General features: G+C 47.5%; 1 protein-coding gene across 1 annotated transcript in view; it reads right to left on the bottom strand.

Annotated features, from left to right (window-relative positions):
* Positions 1-5,909, bottom strand: part of CSMD1 (CUB and Sushi multiple domains 1) — a 1,256,706-nt gene extending 1,250,797 nt beyond the window's left edge. Inside the window, exon 1 of the mRNA XM_059835885.1 lies at positions 5,843-5,909. Coding sequence (XP_059691868.1) covers positions 5,843-5,909 — 67 coding nt within the window. The remainder of the gene's footprint in view (positions 1-5,842) is intronic.
* Between the last annotated feature and the right edge of the window lie 14,521 nt (positions 5,910-20,430).

Genomic DNA, 20,430 nt, shown 5'->3' with positions numbered 1-20,430 from the left:
TTGAGATTGAGAATAAGGCATAATGCAAATGTTGCAAAATGTAATTTTAAAATGCTGACCATATTTTATGCAATTTTGCAGAAACAAACACTGCACACAAAGTTTTATTCATTATTATTTATTCAGCTCTGTGTCAGCTGCAGTGCTGCAAACGTTTCTTTTGGAAAGCCACTGTACAATGGAGACATGAATACGGAACATGATTCTGTGCTTCAGTATCCATGGGATACTGTAAGAGAGACATAAAACATCCAAAGACTAAAATGATACAAAGTTTCTCTGTATATTGTCCTTCATAATTTCTTTAAGGAAAACACAGAGAAAAAAAGAGGAAGCAAGGTAGAAGTCAGATAAAACTACACTTGGAGATATCAGAGATACTGTTTAAAAACAAATTATTTCCATAAACATATAAATCTTTCAATATTATCAAGGTTGATTGCTGAGATTCATACAGTTTTCCTTTTTTTCAGTCATACATGGATGTAAACATTGTCAGAAGTTCTCAGCCACGACAGCTCATATTAAACAGGGTCTGGATCCACTATTCAGCTGCAGTATCTACCGTGCCTGCCTTATTCAGAGTAGCAATCTTTTCAGAATTGGCCAATCCAGCTACTGCTGAAATCAGTAGAAATTTCTGTTTCCACTGCAGCAGAACAGGGCCCTCACAACTGTCCAAAGTTACCTCTTACTTGACAGTGATGACTCAAAAAATGAAATTGAAAGAGGTGGAATCACTATTTCGGAATATGCATGAATATATTGTTAAAATGCATAATTTAATAATTATAAAGCTGTAACAAACTGTGATTAATTTTTATGCTGGAAATTAAAGCATTACTATAGTTGCAAGAACTTGTGATTTTTTTTTTGGCTTATCATTTGCTAAAAGCAAATCATTGATGATATTCTCATTAATCAAGAGGAATTCTGGTTAATCACCAGCAATATAACAGTGATTAAATCTTGCTCTGCCCTTTTAACTGAATGTGCCCTCCAGGTAAAAATGGCAAGAAACTGTTGTAATTTTCTCTATTTTTTTTTAATATGAGTAAGAAATGCAGAAAAAACTTATTGCCTCTGAGCAAGTAAGACTTCTTATTGGCAATAAGATGCAGTATTACTCTTGTAAGAGTTTTCAGTGCATGTGTGCCTCCATTTACCGTTCATTTACTAAATGCAGGCAACTGATAAATGTTGCCTTTGTGTGTCTATATAACACTAGCAATAACCCAAGTAATTTGTTTAAGCAGTTATTCCATTGAGAAATGCTTATAAGAGATATAGTGTAGATTGTCTTAAACGCAATAGAAATGTCATATAGTGGAGTGAAGTCTTTCATCCAGCCAGAACAAAGATGTGTAAGGACAAAGTAAGATCTTAACAGCTTTCCTCAGGCATTAATAGCATTTTTCCCTATTTCAAAAGTTACTGGTTGATAAAAATGGTTTAAAGGAAATTGCAGGTGACGTAGAAAAGTAAAATATCTAAGTAAAAGAAAGTGATTCATAGACATTAGGAGAATTTCCATATGATTCACATTCTTTGTGCACTGCAGAAATTGGAAGAACATCCAATTTAGCTCAGTCTAATCTGGCTAATTTTGCAGCCATATGGAGAACTAGAGGCCAGATTCTTATTCGGTGACCCTGATTTAAATCCAGTTGTATACTGGAGTTTTATTAGAGATCATGTCTCACACTTACACTACCGCTTGGGTGGATTGTATAACTATACCAGCAATTCCCCTTTCCACACTGCATCCCTCTGCTGGTTACAGGCAGCCCGGCACCACTCTGCAGTATCTCTGCTTACACTTAAAGCTGTTTACTAGCAGAATAATGTCATCATGGTCAAAGACATGACAGTTCAATACAGATTTGAGCAAAATGGAATTACACCTTATCTTTAAATTCATTGGAGGTTATACACAGTCACACTATTAAGCAGTTACTTTTCCGAGGAAAGGTTGCAAGAGGAAGTTTAATGTGACAGTGTACAGATGACATGTCTTGAAAAAGTTGAAATTGGTGGTCCCTAGGGTTTTTCAGCCTTTCTAGAGAGCATGGTAAATCTTGAATGCATTGGTTTCTGTTTAAAATATATGCAGTTTCAGATTGTTCCTAATTTGGTGGGGCCAAAGTGTTCATGAATGTAAATGATATCGAGGCCAAAGTCCCACAGATGTCTTTTTAAAACTTGCATATATCAATGCATGTAATGACACTACCATATAATGGGTAATAATAAGATGAAGAGTTAGATTCCATGTTTGTATAGCAAAAGCAGTCTGCAGGGGAAAAAAATGACAACTGCCCCCCCTCCCCAATCAAAAAACCCATACCTGATCAAAATCATACATGTCTGTGTAAAGGGACATAGGAGTGACAGTCAGTAAAATAAACAGAAAACAATCTGCAGAATGATTCCTATATATACAGATCACAGACGGTGCTGAAGTGCCCCCACAGATTTCAATACATCCTGAAGTTCATGTGTGCTCACACCTGCATGTGCTTGTATAGCATCTCCAGCTCCTCACACCAGTATCCTGTTCCACGCACACCAAAGAAACTGATAACCTTGTACTGGCTGACAGTGGGAATTCAAATCTCATCTATGGGTTCGAAGGTCTAAAATGAGTGTTTGGGGAATCTTTGTTGAACTGATATGGTCTCCACTACATCATATTCAAATTGACCATATTTCCTACTCGTATACAGAGTTAAGGACATTATATACATATCTTGATGGAAAATTGGGAAAGATACAGTTCTTACCAGAAAGTAAATGCATTTTTACATTGAATTATTATGTGGTCAGAGCTGGCTACTCTCTTATCTGTCTTTCTATGGCCAATTCCTCACTGGGCTGAGGGATGGGGAATGCATCCATTGAACACCTGGTTTTGCAGCTGGATATTCAACACCTAGCTCTGATGTTCTTTTAAAAAAATCCTTTTTTTCAGCTCATTTTCCCTAGAATTGCTTTAGTCTTCTCTGGAAGAGAATGGAGCCTCTCTAGAGAGACCAGCTTCACAGTTGGAGAAACACTGCTTTCAAGAGAGAGAAAATACATGACTTTAAAAGAGACAAACATTCTCCGTCCAACAGGAGCAGGCCTTAAACACAGTGGTAACTTTGTGTGATGTAGTCATAGCAATTATTTTCACAAAGTGATAGCAGCAAACAGAGGGTACATAAAATGTTTTGGGGTTTATTTCTTTTTCTTTTTTTTTTTTTTTTTTTAACAAAATCCTAAGCCGAAGATGTGGGAGTCCTTTCACTGTCTAGATTCAATTTAAGAACAGAAATGTTTTCCCTTTGCTATTTCCGTTAATCTGAATGATACCTCTGTGCATAAGCCTGCTTATGCACATTTTGTTTGAGGCAATTAGGTGGCGATGAAGGTGTTGTATTTGGTTATCTGAACAAGTCCAGGAAATGATCTTGAAAACACGTACCAGGACAATTTTAAGTATTAAGCAATACGTAGTTCTACATTGCAAATAGCTTATGAAAACCCAGGTGAATTCCTATTACAGTGACTACCAAATGATTCGACTACCAAGGGGCTGGTAAAACAAAGTGTTCTGGGGATCTATTAATTAAAATTTTATGTGCTCCTGAAAGCCTAGGCTCTTCATGTTACTAAGGAAGGAGTTCTTTCACGTTCTAAACTGTAAATGTAATTTCAGCCTCAGGATTATATTTGACTAAATATAGGTACCTGTGCTCGATTGCCTGGGAAGGTAAATGGGAAAGAATTATGTCAAATGTCTCCGCTGGTTCCCCTTCTACCTGTTGTTTGACTTCAATATTAAGTCAGTTTGTAGCCTTTAAGTAGGTGTGTTGCTGCTCCATATTAAGCGAGGTATAATTACATTCTGCAGAGCAGCATCAGAGGCAGTGCCCAAATGTTCCTGGCAAAGCCTTCGTATGTAAGCAAAACACGTCGGATCTCCTCAGAATAACCATGATCCAGCCTCCAGCTTTTCATATGTGCTGTCAGCCATGAGAAGAAAACACTTAAATGTCAAACGACAGAACCAGCTTCAGTGTATTTAACAAATGAGTCGCGGGTGTTGGCCCGCCCCGGGAGCCGGCGCAGCCGCGGCTGCCGCTGCAGCTCGTCCCGGGGCGGCCGGGCCCCCGTTTGTGGCGGCCGGGCTCAGCTCCACCGCCCGGCCCGGGGCTCCCCCGCCCGCCCGGCCCCCGCCCGGGGCAGCGCCGGGGCGCCCGGCACGTGTGCGGGCTGGGAGCGGCTGCCAAGCCCCGCGCGGGCGCGGACCGAGGCACCGGGGGGGGATGCTGGAAGTTTGGGCTGGGCGGCCACGCCGAGAAGCCTCCGCCCGCCCCGGGCTGTGTGTGCCGCCGAGCACAGCCCCGTCTCCGGGAGCCGCCCGTTTCACAGCCCAGGAAGCCCGGGCGCCTCTCCTCCCCCGCGCTCCCTTCCCCACGGATTCAGCGCGGCCGGGAGCAGCCGGGTGGCGTTGCCTGGAGAACCGAGGCAGCGGCAGAATCCGGGCAGAGGAGCGGTGCCACCGGGCTGGCGCGGAGCCGCAGCCGGTCCTCCGGACCGGGCAAAGCTCCCGCCCGGTTGCCGGCAGCTCGGGCTGGCCTTCCACCGCTTCTCCCTGCGGATCACGGCCAGAAGCTGCCCGAGGGAGGGCACCCTGCGGTGCCGCCCGGGCAGATGAAGGAGCCCGGACGCGGGCACCCGCAGGACGGGGAAGGCTCCAGCCTCGCCCGCCAGCCCGGGCTGCGGTCGGCTTGTCCCGCTCCAGCCACCCCCGCACCGAAAAAAAAGCAGTGAGAAAACTAAAATGGTGGGAACGATGTAAAGCGCCTTGGAAGGGTTAAGGGAGCCTCAGACAGCACAGACCGCAAGGGGAACCGTCCTCCCGGAGGCAGCAGAAACAGCCGGGAGCGAGGTGGGAGAAGGCAGAGGCTGTAACGGGGACAGGTGCTCAGCTGCGAGCAGCCTCCCTCCCGCTCTTGCTCTCTCTCACACACACACGCTCGCATCTCTCTCCCAGCATGAAAAAGCGCAGGGCTAATGAGAGGCGAAGTGAATAATGGGGAAGTTGTTGTCTCCAGCGATGAGGCAAGTGATGGGGCTGAAGCCAGCACTGAAGTTGTGTAACCCAATTCTCCACCGTCACCCCCCTCGTTTCTCCTCCCTCCCCCCATTGATTTTAAGGAGAAACCCAGCTCGGGGTGGGAGACGCTCCCCACCGCACGCCGAGCAGAGGAGCCCTCTTCCCGCCGGCATGGGCAGGCAGCTGGCGGAGGGGGACCCCGGCCCCACATCCCCGCCTCCGCGTAACTTGCGTGGAGCGGAGCCGGCTGAAGGCAGGCGGGGGCGGCTTTCCGCGGCCACCCACTCCGCGCTCCCCCCTGAGCACGGCAAAAGCCGGGGAGGCGGGAGGAGGGGAGAGCCAAACTTGCCAGCCCGGGGACTGTCCCTCGCACGGCAGCGAGTGCCGTTCGTGCGTGCGCGGAGACCGAAGTGTTCCCAAACTCCGGCGCTGCCCAGGCGGCTGGATGCGCACGTCTCCTCTCGCAGCGCCGCAGCGGCTGCTGCCCAACTCCTGGGGGCTGCTTTCTCCCGGGGGAAGTGGCCAACCGGGAACTGAGCCCTCGGGGAACACCGGCGGAGCCGGCGGGAGGTGGGAGGCAGGGAGAAGGGAGACGGGGCTCGGGGAGCCTGCTGTTTCCCGGCGCAGAAACGAAGCGAGGGAGAGAGCTCATCCGAGCAGTAGCGGCTTAGCTGAGGGGGGAAACCAGTGCCATAACCACAGGCTACACGAATCCAGTGCAAGAAACCCAAATCTTACCCTGAGCTGCAGTGAGGAGCCCCGCGCAGAAAACCAGCAGAGACTTGAATTTCCTCCACGCAGTCATGTCTGCAGTTATTCCACACACACACACACTCACACAAAACCCCCGGCGGCTCTTCTCGGCTGCGACCGTGTCCTCCGAGCGGCAGCGGGGCTAAGGACAGCGCCAAATAACCACCACAGGGCGAGGAGAGGCGGAGAGGAGCGGTCCGGGTCCCGAGCGCCGCGCAGCGCCCGACGCCTCCTGCAGGACTGCGCGGGCGGCTCGCTCCGCTCTGCTCATAGCATCAGTCCCGCGCCGCGGCGGGGCTGCGCCGCTCAGCGCCCGCGGAGCCCCGGCGCCGCCGGCCCGCCGCCCGCCCAGGGGAGGGGAGGGAGGGGAGGCACGCCCGGCTTCCACGGCCGCCGGCGGGGAGAGCCGGGCAGCGGCGGCGGCGGCAGGAGAGGGATGCGGGGAGTGCGAGGAAGAGGAGGAGGAGGAGGGGAGAGGGAGGGAGGGATCGCGGCGAGAGCAGCGCAGGCAGCGCAGCGGAGCGGCTGCCAGCCACACGAGAAGCCGCCGCCGCCGGACTCAACCATCACTTCCCACGGAGAGGGGAAGGGGCCGGCGCTGCGCAGCCGGCGCACGCCGAGCCCGCAACCGCCCCGCTCCGCCGGCCGGCCCCCGCACGGCCCCCCCCGGGGCGGCCGCGGCCCCCCCCCCCCCCCCCGCGCCCCGGCCGCGGCCCCGGGCGGCTGCCACCGCACCCCGAAAGCGCCCTGGGGGGAGAAAGCTTCCCCCCTACCCGCCGCCACCCCCGTTGCCCCACGGCGCGAAGGGTGGCGGCTCGAGGGCTACACCTGCCCGGGGGGCTCCTGCTGCACCTCCCCGGCGCCCTGTCCCCTGGCTCTGCCCGCAGCCCGGTTCCCGGCTCCTCCACCCACATGTGGGGTGCGAGTGCTTCGTGTGCTGGGGTGGGGTGGGAATCCCTAGTCCTAGGTGACACTCCCCACTGCTTCGGTCCCCGCTCGGGAGCGAGGAAGGCTTTCAGGTCCAAAATGTGCCCTGCTCGTTCCTTCCAAGTTGCTCATCAGAACAAGCTGTTGTTCCTGAGGGAAAGGAGAGGAGCCAATGTCTCCTTGAGGAACACTGCTTTGTATTATGCTGCCATTCCCGATGGCTCCTGTTGCCAAGAGGAATTTCTGCCGTTAGCTATCCTTTCCGAAACAAAAAAAACCCAAACAAAAAACAGGCATGGCAGCACGCAGACAGAGGCTTCCCCACCACCACCCTGGACCCAGCCCGAGGGGAAGGAAACGGTGACCCAGGGCTGGTCTGTCACAGGTCCCCATGCTCCCACGGCCCTGACAGGTGATGCCCTTTGCCAACAACCATTTCTGTGCCAGGCCTACCTGCAAACAGATGGCAAAAAAACCCACTCAAACCTGACTTTCAATCCAGGAAGAATTGTAAAGATTACTACCACCACACTGCACACTGGGCCTGACTCCATAATTAATGCTTACCTATATCCATAATTAAAATACAAAGGCTCATAGGAAGGAAAGACAGAAACGCGAACACCTTTGGAAAGGTAGTTTCAAGGTTGTAATTATTCACTTATGATGAGTTTTCTTTCGTGGTGAAATATGCAAAGTTGTTTTCTCATTGTAAGTTGCAAGAAGGTGGTGAATGGGCACTGAACAAGGTAGGCTGACTTTGTAATAAGCTTGTATTTATGTATAAACGTTGCGGTTCTCACTCAAAAAAAAAAAAAAATATCCAGGGCCAGGCAAGCTGCCGAGAAAGACGTGGCATTGCTGCCATCTCGTGGCAAGCCTTCCCTCCCTGCCTGCACTCTGTCTTCGTTACCCTGCCCTGCCTTTCCCCACCCGCTCTTCCCCTTAACTCTCAAACCCACTGCGCTCCGGAGCCGGGCCCGAACACTTCCAGAGTAGTGATCCAGTCTTAGTATTCATCCATATTTTAAAAACGCCTCGGGGACTCATTTTTGCATTCGTGAAGGTAAAATGATGCTAATATTTGTTAGTATCAGACATCACGTAGCCAAGCTGCTGTGCAGAATTCCCCAGTCAGTGCTGCTCAGGTTCCTCGTGTACACCCCTCCACTTAATCCTTGTCAGTGGACGGGGGGGAATTGGCTAGTGATTGTGAGAAAGAGAGAAAGGGTCACTAAGCTTAAGCTGAGACTCTTCCTTTCCGGCCTGCAGTAGCCTGAGACTCAGGTTTTTAAAAAGAGAAGTTTTTTGCATTGCATCTGGCCCGAGAGGTCACAATCGTTTTTAGATTTGTTTCATTGTATTGTCTATTGAGTTGGAATAGTTTAAAAAGTCATAAATAAATTCCATTTATGGCTGTCTGGGTCTAGTTGAAAACAGTAATGATTGTATCATTTCTTGCTGTGTTGTTTAAGTAAGCACCCTTAATTTGAGAAGTTGCTGTTTAATCCTGCTCGTAGCAGATTCTGCAGAAGCTCCAGTATGATATATGTGCTTTCCTGGTCTTGACTCACCCAGGTTAGATGTGCTGTTTTTGGAGGCTTACTATTCTTCTGAGGATTTTCTGGGCTTTACTGAGCTTTTGGGACCTCATTCCTTCTCTATTGAGCTAAACAAGTGGTAATTTCTTCCCCTCATAGCACCTAGATAAGGCCAAATAACTGAACACCACAATCACTGTCACTGCAAATGATGCCTTCTCTCCTTTCTTACATCCTATGACAGTAAACCATATGCATAAACATCGTTGGCTTTTAGCACATTATCACTTCGTTAGTGCCTTACTGAGATAAACGGGACAGCACAGACACCCCCCCCCCCCCCCCCCAGCTAACATACAGACTCTCTACAGACTCAGGTAGTTGTCACAGTGACTTTTACAAACCCTATGTGACTCAGAAGCTTTGCCAAACCCAAAAGAGACAGAAGATGACTGTGGAACTGAAGCTTGGCATTCCAGCAGGAATCTCCACCAACCTGGCTCGAGCTCAGCGTGGAACTGTCGTACCTAAACACGGTAGTTACAGAAGATGATCTAACCTAATGACTGTAATCCCTCTACTGTAAGTGCCTAAGGTACTACCATAAAATCCACGAATTTATGAGTTTGAACAGAGGCAGTATTTCTCTCTATTCCCTATAGACAGTATGGGGGAGTGTATATGTCAAGATTGTTTGTACTAATCAGGGTGATTTAAAGGTAACTCGACAGGGATTTATTTTTAATTGAGAGCTTGTCCTTTTGCTTCCCTATGCCATATAAAAAAAGGTCTGAAGGGTTAGATCTCCCCTTTTCATTTTTCAGCTTTAGGAAGTACAGGCAGGGGAGACAAGGAGAGGGTGTCACTCTCTCTTTGTCAATGACCATGGAGCTCCACCTGGGGATGGATGAGGAGCCGACCGAAAGCTTATGGGTCAGGATTAAAGGGAGTGTAGGGACAGGTGACATTATAATGGGGCAGCTACAGGCCGCCCTACCAGCAAGATGAGCAGATGAGGCCCTCTACAGACAGATAGGAGCAGCCTTATAGTCACAAGCCCTGGTCCTCATGGGGGACTTCAACCACCCTGGTATCTGTTGGAAAGACAACACAGCAGGGCATAAGCAATGTGGGAGGTTCCTGGAATGTGTCGATGACAACTTCCTTCTCCAAGTGACAGAGGAGCTAATGAGGAGAGGTGCTGTGCTGAACCTTGTTCTCACCGACAAGGAGGGGCTGGTGGGGAATGTGAAGCTCAAGGGCAGCCATGGCTGTAGTGACCATGAAATGGTGGAATTCAAGATCCTTAGGGCAGCAAGGAGGGCGCACAGCAAGCTCACTACCCTGGACTTCAGGAGAGCAGACTTTGCCCTCTTCAGGGATCTGCTTGGTTGAGTATCATGGGAAAAAGCCCTGGGGGGAAGAGGGGCCCAATAAAACTGGCTAATATTCAAGGATCACCTCCTCCAAGCTCAGGAGCGATGCATCTCAACAATGAGGAAGTCAGACAAAAACATCAGGAGGCCTGGGTGGATGAACAAGGAGCTCCTGGACAAACTCAAACACAAAAAGGAAGCCTTCAGAGGGTGGAAGCAAGGACAGGTAGCCTGGGAGGAATACAGAGAATTTGTGCAGCCAGGGATCAGGCAAGGGAAGCTAAAGCCCTGATAGAATTGAATCTGGCCAGGGATGTCAAGGGCAACAAGAAAAGCTTCTATAGGTATGTTAGTGATTAAAGGAAGACTAGGGAAAATGTGGGCCCTCTCTGGAAGGAAACGGGAGACCTGGTTACCTGGGATATGGAGGAGGCTGGGGTACTCAACAACTCTTTTGCCTGAGTCTTCACTGGCAGGTGCTCAAGCTACACTGCCCAAGTCGCAGAAGGCCAGGGCAGGGACTGGGAGAATGAAGATCAGGTTTGAGACCACCTAAGGCACCCAAAGGTGCACATGTCCATGGGACCTGATGAGAGGCCTCCGCAGGTCCTGAGGCAAACAGCGGATGAAGTTGCTAAGTCACTGTCCATCACATTTGAGAAGTGATGCCAGGCCGGTGAAGTTCCCACTGACTGGAAAAGAGGAAACATAACCCCCATTTTTAAACAGAGAAAAAAGGAAGACCCAGGGAACCACAGGCCAGCCAGTCTCACCTCTGTGCCCAGCAAGATCATGGAGCAGATCCTTCTGGAAGCACTGCTAAGGCACATGGAAAACAAGGAGGTGATTGGTGACAGCCAACATGGCTTCACTGAGGGCAAATCGTGCCTGACAAATTTGGTGGCCTTCTATGATGGGATTACAGTGTTGGTGGATATGGGAAGAACAACTGATCTCATCTACCTGGACTTGTGCAAAGCATTTGACACTGTCCTGCATGACATCCTCGTCTGTAAATTGGAGAGACATGGATTTGACGGATGGACCACTCGGTGGATAAGGAATTTGCTGGATGGTTGCACTCAAAAAATTGTGATCAGCAGCTTGATGTCCAAGTGGCAACCAGTGACGAGTGGTATTTCTCAAGGGTTGGCATTGGGGCTGGCGCTGTTTAACATCTTTGTCGGCAACATGGACAGTTGGATTGAGTGCACCGTCTGCAAGTTTGCCAATGACACCAAGCTGTGTGGTGTGGTCAACACACTGGAGGGAACGGATGCCATCCAGAGGGACCTTGACAGGCTTGAGAGGTAGGCCTGTGAGAACCTCATGAAGTTCAACAAGGCCAAGTGCAAGGTCCTGCACATGGGTCGGGGCAATCCCAAGCACAAATACAGGCTGGGCGGAGAATGGATTGAGAGCAGCCCCGAGGAGAAGAACTTGGGAGTGTTGGTTGATGAGAAGCTCAACATGAGCCAGCAGTGCACACTTGCAGCCCAGAAAACCAACCGTATCCTGCGTTGCATCAAAAGAAGTGCGCCCAGCAGGTCAAGGGAGGTGATTCTTCCCCCTCTGCTGCGCTCTTGTGAGACCCCACCTGGAGTACTGCGTCCAGCTCTGGGGCCCCAAACATAAGGAGAGGGACCTGTTGGAGCAAGTCCAGAGGAGAGCCACGAAGATGATCAGAGGGCTGGAGCACCTCTCCTATGAAGATGTGCTGAGAGAGTTGGGGTTGTTCAGCCTGGAGAAGAGAAGGCTCTGGAGAGACCTTATAGCAGCCTTCTAGTACGTGAAGGGGGCCTACAAGAAAGCTGCGGAGGGACTTCTTACAAGGGCATGTAGTGATAGGACAAGGAGTAATGGCTTTAAGCTGAAAAAGGGTAGATTTAGATTAGATATTAGGAAGAAATTCTTCACCATGGGGGTGGTGAGGCACTGGAACAGGTTGCTCAGAGAAGTTGCGTATGAAAGTGTTGAAGGTCAGGTTGGACATGGCTTTGAGCAACCTGGTCTAGTGGAAGGTGTCCCTGCCCCTGGCAGGGGGATTGGAACTAGATGATCTTTAAAGTCCCTTCCAACCCAAACCATTCTATGATTCTATGATAACTTTGAATCCACTTTTCTCTGTTGTTGCTTTCTGGGAGGAAGAAGCATCTCTCTGTAAGGTGCAGGAATATTTGTGCATATCTAAGCAAAACTACTGATTCAGAATGTAGCTGAAAATGTACTATATACTCATTAAAAAGGGATGCTTGGGGGAACCCATAACCAGAATTTGTACTTGCCAGTAGAGACAGAAGGCAGTAGCTTTCTGCCAGAAGGTTATTGTGAAGTCTTAAGTTAAAAAATGTGAAAATTTTAAATTCAAAAGAGTATGTTGGGAAAAAAAGTCTATAAGAAGAGAAATCTTCAGCAGAACATAAATTTAGGGTGAGGAAGTCAGAAAGTAGAAGTCTTCTCCATGAGCAACTTCATCAAAATGGTTTTTTGTCACACAAGCTCTTTAGTTCTTAGCAAAAACAGAGAGCAGAGTTGCGAATACTCTCACTTAACACATTCTTTTCTCAATAGCTCTGTTTTCAGACTTGAATCATTTAATGATTTCTTTAGTCGTAATAGTCTTCCAGGCTGGAACAATAAAAAATGTTTATATGTACATATGTTCCTAACCCCAATTTATTATACCATAAAGAATAAAAAGGAGGCCATGCCACCCACAGACTGTCTACAGTTAGAAATTTTGTTGCTTGGGTTCAGGTTTGACTCTGCTTTCTTTTTATGGTTACGTTCTGTCCAAACTGGAAGTTTCTTTTGTAAGATTAACAATAATGATGACTACAGCTACATCAACTACAGCTGCAACATCAGCTACAACTACATCATTGTTTTATATACTGCACCAGCACACGCCAATAAATGTAAGCACCAAAAGTCTTCTAAGCTGGAAACACAAGGAGAAAACCGGAGATAGTTGTAGGGAAAAGATGGTTACAGGCTGGCAGGTGAGACGCTTCAAGGAAATATTGGTCAGCAAGAGAGGATGTTACGACACTGTTGTTCAAGAGGGACCCTGGGGCTAAATTAATTGCTCTGCTATATTGTATTCCCTCTGGAGTGCTTAGTTTAGGGGGAACAGTTGGCAAGGCTGGGGGGGGAGACGGATGTTGCCTGTTTTAAAGTACCCTCAAGCATTACTTAGCTCCTCAGGGACAGTCTCCAGCACACTGTTTCTTTTCTAAACACCTACTCCGATCCCATCTGTCCTTAAGGTGACATTAATAATTGATGTTAGGAAGATGAGACTTGTGAAAGACATTTCTGCCTTTGAGGGAAGGTGGCATTTGTAGGTAGTAGCCTTCAGGGTGCCTGTAGGAGACAACACCAAGGTCATTCCACTTAGGTACTGTTGCTCAGAGGTTTAACCATTTTGGTTTTGGAGGGTTAACAGAGGAAAAGGGAACTTTGTTGAAGCAGTTCAAGGAAAACAAATTATTTCTTTTCTAGTCAAGCATAGGGAGATCCTGCAAAGCATGAGGTATGCCACGTGAGAAAGCTTGAAGTAGCCTATTAACATGTGGGTAACAGTAGCTAGCATTATGGTCTAAACAGTCAAGCAAATCAGGATCTTGTCAGTAAGTAAAATGTGACAGAGTGTCAGTAAGCTTTGAGAATGAAAAGTAGTAATTCCTATCAGATGGGAGAAATAAGGAAGAACCAGCGGAGGGAGTCAAAGAATAGCTCAGAAAACCATCTTTTTGGCAGCAACCTGATTGGATATGGGAAGGGCAAGACTGCATTTGTCAGTACGGGTAAGATACTGCTGTTACTGAGAGAGAAAAATAGATGCTTGGTTGTGAGGAGACTGGTCATACCTTACAGGAGAGCTCCATACCTGCATGTACTGAGAGTCTGATATAGTGACTCCTAGTTACTTCACTTGAGCTGTCTTGCCTAAGACTGACCACGGTGCTGAATGATGTACAGCTATGCAGTGTCTTAATTATGAGCACATGTTGACTGTATTAACAGAGTGCTTCATTTAGCATCTAGTGAACTGCTGTAACTTGAGCTACCATGGGTCTCCTATACTATTTGTTTAAGCGTTTGCAAAAGTCATGCTTCAACCTAGCTCTCTATGTGCAATTTCCTCATGATGAACCATACATTTCATTTAGTCTTGAGACTCACTTGATAGAAATTGAAGATGTTTTGTGTATAGAAAAAGGCTTAAGTCAGACTCTTGACTTATATTTTGACCTAACTGACTGAGAAAGAAAGGTTTCGTGTATGGGAAAGGATAAGCTGTCTGTTTTATTCATGATGAGTTGGAGATGATGGCTACGTATACATGAGGAGATGTCAGAAAGGCAGGCTGAGATTTCACTTTGGACATAAGGAGATTAGTGTGGAGTAGACTAGTATATCTGTGAGTCATTAGCAAACAGATGGTAGTTGAATTTGTATTTGCTGATGAGATCACACAGAAACAAGGTGTAGAGAGAATAGAGAAGGAAAGCAAGGACAGAAAACCCACACAGTAATTTGAAAAGTGGATGAGAAGTATGTTCTCAAACATATCACCTTGGTAATCAGGTGAAGAGAGAATTGTTGAAGACATGGGCACTCAGTATTCTAAGACGAGCTGTGTGTCAGGTCTGAGTGGATGAAAATGGTGTCCTCATGAACTTTAGATAGATGGCTGGAAGCCATCGTGCGGCGGGGCAGCTATGACGTGGTCGCCATCACAGAAACATGGTGGGACGACTCGCATGGCTGGAGTGCTGCGATGGAGGGCTATAAGCTCTTCAGGAGGGACAGGCAAGGAAGGAGAGGCGGTGGGGTGGCTCTGTACGCCAAGGAGTGCTTTGATTGTATAGAGCTGGATGATTGTCACGACGGGGTTGAATGCTTATGGGCAAGGATGAGGGGGAAGGCCAACAAGCCGGATATCCTGCTGGGGGTCTGTTATAGACCACCCGACCAGGGCGTAGAAGCTGATGAAGTGTTCTTCAAGCGACTGGCAGAAGTCTCGCAGTCGCAAGCCCTTGTTCTTGTGGGGGACTTCAACTTACCGGATGTCTGCTGGAAGTACAACACAGCTAAGAGGAAACAGTCCCGGAGGTTCCTCGAGTGTGTCGAAGATAACTTCCTGACGCAGCTGGTAAGCGAGCCTACAAGGGAAGGTGCCCTGCTTGACCTGCTGTTTACGAACAGAGAGGGTCTGGTGGGTGAAGTGAAGGTCGGAGGCCGTCTTGGGCTTAGCGACCATGATATGATAGAGTTTTCAATATTTAGCCAAGTAAGGAGGCGGGTGAGCAACACCGTTACCATGGACTTCCGGAGGGCAGACTTTGCCCTGTTCAGGACACTGGTCGGGAGGGTCCCTTGGGAGACGGTCCTGAAGGGCAAAGGGGCCCAGGAAGGATGGATGTTCTTCAAGAAGGAAATCTTGAAGGCGCAGGAGCAGGCAGTGCCCGTGTGCCGTAAGAAGAGCCGGCGGGGAAGACGGCCGGCCTGGCTCAACAAGGAGCTTATGCTGAGGCTTGGGGAAAAAAAGAGAACTTACCACCTCTGGAAAAAGGGGCAGGCAAGTGAAGAAGAGTACAAGGACCTCGTTAGGTCATGCAGGGAGGGAATTAGGAAGGCGAAAGCCCAGCTAGAGCTCAACCTGGCCACGGTCGTGAGGGACAACAAAAAAAGCTTCTATAAATACATTAACAGCAAAAAGAGGGCCAAGGAGGATCTCCATCCTCTACTGGATGCGGCGGGGAACCTTGTCACGAAGGATGAGGAAAAGGCTGAGGTACTTAATGCCTTCTTTGCCTCAGTCTTTAACAGCCACACCGGGTATCCTCAGGGTATCCGTCCCCCTGAGCTGGATGACAGGGATGGAGGGCAAAATAGGCTCCCCATGATCCAGGAGGAAGCAGTTAACGACCTGCTATGCCACCTGGACACTCATAAGTCTATGGGGCCTGATGGCATCCACCCAAGGGTGCTGAGGGAACTGGCGGAAGAGCTTGCCAAGCCGCTCTCCATCATTTATCAACAGTCCTGGTCAACGGGGGAGGTCCCGGATGACTGGAGGCTTGCCAACGTGACGCCCATCTACAAGAAGGGTCGGAAGGAGGATCCGGGGAACTACAGGCCTGTCAGCCTGACCTCGGTGCCGGGAAAGGTTATGGAGAGGCTCATCTTGAGGGCGCTCACGGGACACGTGCAGGTTACCCAAGGGATCAGGCCAAGCCAGCACGGGTTCATGAAAGGCAGGTCCTGCTTGACCAACCTGATCTCCTTCTATGACCAGGTGACCCGCCTAGTGGATGAGGGGAAGGCTGTTGATGTTGTCTACCTGGACTTCAGCAAAGCCTTTGACACTGTTCCCCACAGTATTCTCCTGGAGAAGCTGGCGGCCCGTGGTTTAGACAGGTACACTCTTCGCTGGGTAAAAAACTGGCTGGATGGCCGAGCCCAGAGGGTTGTGGTGAATGGGGTGAAATCCAGCTGGCGGCCGGTCACAAGCGGAGTCCCCCAGGGCTCGGTTTTGGGACCGGTCTTGTTTAATATCTTCATTGATGATCTGGATGAGGGGATAGAGTGCTCCCTCAGCAAGTTTGCAGATGACACCAAGTTGGGAGGGAGTGTTGATCTGCTTGAGGGTAGGAAGGCTCTGCAGAGGGATCTGGACAGGCTGGATCGATGGGCTGAGGCCAACCGGATGAAGTTCAATAAGGCCAAGTGCCGGGTTCTACACTTCGGCCACAACAACCCCAGGCAACGCTACAGGCTTGGGGATGAGTGGCTGGAAAGTTCCCCTGCAGAAAAGGACCTGGGGGTGTTGATCGACAGCCGGCTGAAGATGAGCCAGCAGTGTGCCCAGGTGGCCAAGAAGGCCAACGGCATCCTGGCTTGCATCAGAAATGGTGTGGCCAGCAGGAGCAGGGAGGTGATCGTGCCTCTGTACTCGGCTCTGGTGAGGCCGCACCTCGAATACTGTGTTCAGTTTTGGGCCCCTCACTACAAGAAGGACATTGAGGTGCTGGAGCGTGTCCAGAGAAGGGCGACGAAGCTGGTGAGGGGTCTGGAACACAAGTCTTATGAGGAGCGGCTGAGCGAGCTGGGGTTGTTTAGCCTGGAGAAGAGGAGGCTGAGGGGAGACCTCATCGCTCTCTACAACTACCTGAAAGGGGGTTGCAGAGAGGTGGGTGTTGGTCTCTTCTCCCAAGTGAATAGTGACAGGACTAGAGGAAATGGCCTCAAGTTGCGACAGGGGAGGTTCAGGCTAGACATTAGGAAAAAGTTCTTCACTGAGAGAGTGGTGAAACACTGGAATAGGCTGCCCAGGGAGGTGGTAGAGTCACCCTCCCTGGAGGTATTCAAGGAGCGTGTGGATGTGGCATTGTGGGATGTAGCTTGATGGACATGGTGCTGTGTGGTGTTGGGTGGGTTGTGGCTTGTTATTGTTGTTGTGTGGCGTGGGTTTTGTGGTTGTGTTGTGGTTTTTTTTTTTTTTTTTTTTTTTTTGTGGGTTTTTTGATGTTGTGTGTTGTGGGTTTTGTTTTTTTTTTTTTTTTTTTTTTTTTTTTTCTCCCCCCCCCCCGCCCCCAGGTTGGACTCGATGATCTTACAGGTCTTTTCCAACCGTACTGATTCTGTGATTCTGTGATTCTGTCTTTAGAGATTTTAGAGTGAATAGTTCCATATGGCTCTGAAGAAGGTTAAACTAAATCAGAGAAAACAAGGTGTTTGGAAGGGATTTCTGAGAGTGTTATAGTAAGAACTCTCACGTTCTTCTCATGTTCTCATTCTTTTCTCATGAAGAATGATCTGATAGCTGGGCGCTGAAAGTGAAATAATAGGAAACGTAGGTAAAATACAATTTCTAACATGGCAAAGACTAATCTATAAATAAATTAAGGGGTAAATTGTCAAATGAGAGAAAAGAGGACAAGGAGAGTACAGGTCATGAGAAAAATGGTGAAAATGTATGATACTGATCATGAGAGAAATCAGATGGATCGGTAGAATGGAGGCACTGAAGCAGCTAAAGGAGTCAAAGGAGGCAACCAGAGAAGAAACTTTTGAATCCATGGTCAAGAAAAAAAAAAGAAAAGAAAAAAAGAAAAGAGGACAGTTAATAGTTAAAGGAAGAAAGAAAGAGGAGTAAAGCTAAAGCAAGAGTAATTTTGAGCAGTTCTTTAAAAACTGTCGATAAGCATCTCTTCTAGCTAGCTTGCTTGAGATTTTTATTCCTTACTAGATATTGCTCTCATTTAAGGTTTAGACCATTATCATGGTGGTAGACACTTCATATACAGAGAACAAAATATATTGCAATAAAAAATCAAACATATCAACAGGAACAGTTAGTCAAGCGTCTTGCATCTCCTTTTTTATCGCACCTTGAGACTGCTTGGTTGGATTTAAATTCTGCCAGATTGCCAGATGAAAGAAATTCCAAAGATAGAATCAGTCCTTCTATCTTGACATTGAATTTTTGACTTAGATTTTAATAACAGGGTCTTCACGAGAAGTGTTAACAGGCATGATAGGAAAATGGGGAGAATGCACAGATAACCAGGTGTGCAATCATCAGTGCTTAAAAAGTAATCTCTATCAACAAATTACACTTAGACTTGAAGAGGCCTTGACTGAAGTGACTTAATCTCTAGAGATATATTCACTTTGGCAGGTGCTCCAAGAAATGAGTTCCTATGGTTTATACCAGCTGAACATTTTTGGGTACATTTCATCCAGTCATAAGAAAAGGGTATTGCAGTAAAGACAGAGAGGATTGCTGTGAGGTTTTTATTAGGAAGATATTGCTGCAGTTTTCTGAGCTCTGATGGTGGGCTCATTGGGTGTGCTAAACTGGAAAGCAGTAATGGTGACAATCCCAGGAGAACATCTGGGATTTGAATAATCTTGTGAAGCCCACATATATATTCTCAATAGATCTTGCAGAAACAACTTCCGCCACACCTCAAAATATTTCTTCAAAGTAGATGAATTTCACCTATGTACCTTAACCGCCTAATTTGTCCCTATCTACACTTTGGAGATCTTCTGATGCTGGAGTTCCTTACACAGCCTGCACAGCTGTGCAGGCCTGCAGAGGGAGACTGTCTGTTTAGGTGCTTGCTGGATTTCACAGCTAGTTATCTCTCTGTATGGACTGGAAAAAGAATCTGATGGTCTGGTTAAAGAAAACTGCTTGACAAAGTCAGGTTTAAAATGACCTAAAGGTCTCCAAACTGTTTCCTTATGTGTGTTTTCATTTACGTGTTAATCTGCTTCTAATTCCTATTTCCATCTCATAATGTGGCTGCACAGAGGAGTTACAGCATCATGAATTGGGGTGCGTATATGCAGATACACCAAAGTGATTTTTTCCCCATGTACATATTCTAACCCTTCATTAAGGAAAAAAGAGGTGTATTCCACTTTTCTTTAAAGGCAAACAGCCTCACAATTACTGCAAAGTAACAGAGTACACATGAACACTTACTGCAATTATCCAGCGAAGCCTTTCATACTGGGAACCTGAGCTAAGTGGCAGCCTTTCCATTGACTTCAGTGATGACAGGATCATGTCCTAGACGAGTAACAAGACTAGAATCTTGACTGAGTGAGAAGGAGGTATAAAATTAAAGTATCAGTTGCATTCAGGTTTCAGTTGCAATGCAGCATTACTCCTAGCAGCTGTGTATAAGCATGGGACAAGAATAATCTACTGGTGGAATTTTGTACCTGTAAAGGAAGAATTTGACGTGTTCTTACTGCAGTAGCCCATTTTCAAGACCATAATATCTCCCTCCACAGGAAAAAATCCAAGAGGCCCGTCACCAGAATATAGTGATTAGGAGGTGATCATGTAGTCTCATTTCTCTACTCACATATTGACCAAGCCAGATGGGGACCAACTCAGTCTTTGAAATGCAAACATTGCTAGAGTTGACCCATCAGCATAACCTCAATTATCTTCCCAAATATTGGGTGGCCTGGCATTGGACAATAATTGGCTTTGCTAATATCATCCAAAGATGGGGTTTTGAGCAAGAGCTTAACTGCTGCTTAAGTAAAGCTGGCAAAATGCCCTTCTGAAGAGAGGCATTAATGATCTTCATCAATAATGAGCTTAAGTGTCTCTCCGCTTGCTTTAACCAGCCATGAATTTTTCATTTGGAAAGATGGAAAGAAGGCAGAACCATGTTCTACCCCTCATGCATGAAACTAAGGGAGGTCTAGCCTTTTTCACTGAATTAATTTTTTGTTCTTTACCATCTCATTCCCTTCTTGAACAGCATTTTAGCCAGCTGTTCTAAAACAGTGAGTTCCAAGCAGTGATGATATATCCTTCCTCCTTAGTCCTTTACAGTTCATCTGTTTGCTAAGTTGCCATTGCCTTTCCTCTTCCAGCTTCTAATTTAGAGTTCAACTCTGTCTAAAAAAGATGTAGAAGAGGGGCTTTTCTTATTGAGAACATCAGTAAACCAGTCTGCATGCAGGAATTCTATGCACTAAGAAGAGAACTTACCACAGAAAGAACCTGCTTCTCAGATTCACCTTTCCCTTTCCTGTTAAGTCTCCATTTCTCTCTTTGTAGGGAGCATAACTCCTGGACTGCAGATCTGAAAGAATCAGATGAAAAGATACCATCACTGTCATTTTTCACATGGACCTATTTCTGATTAAATTAGTTATCATCAGTTCTTTGCATTACGTATAG

The sequence above is a fragment of the Gavia stellata genome, chromosome 2 (assembly GCF_030936135.1).
Source record: "Gavia stellata isolate bGavSte3 chromosome 2, bGavSte3.hap2, whole genome shotgun sequence".
Taxonomy (NCBI): domain Eukaryota; kingdom Metazoa; phylum Chordata; class Aves; order Gaviiformes; family Gaviidae; genus Gavia; species Gavia stellata.
This window is presented reverse-complemented; position numbering and strand designations above follow the sequence as displayed.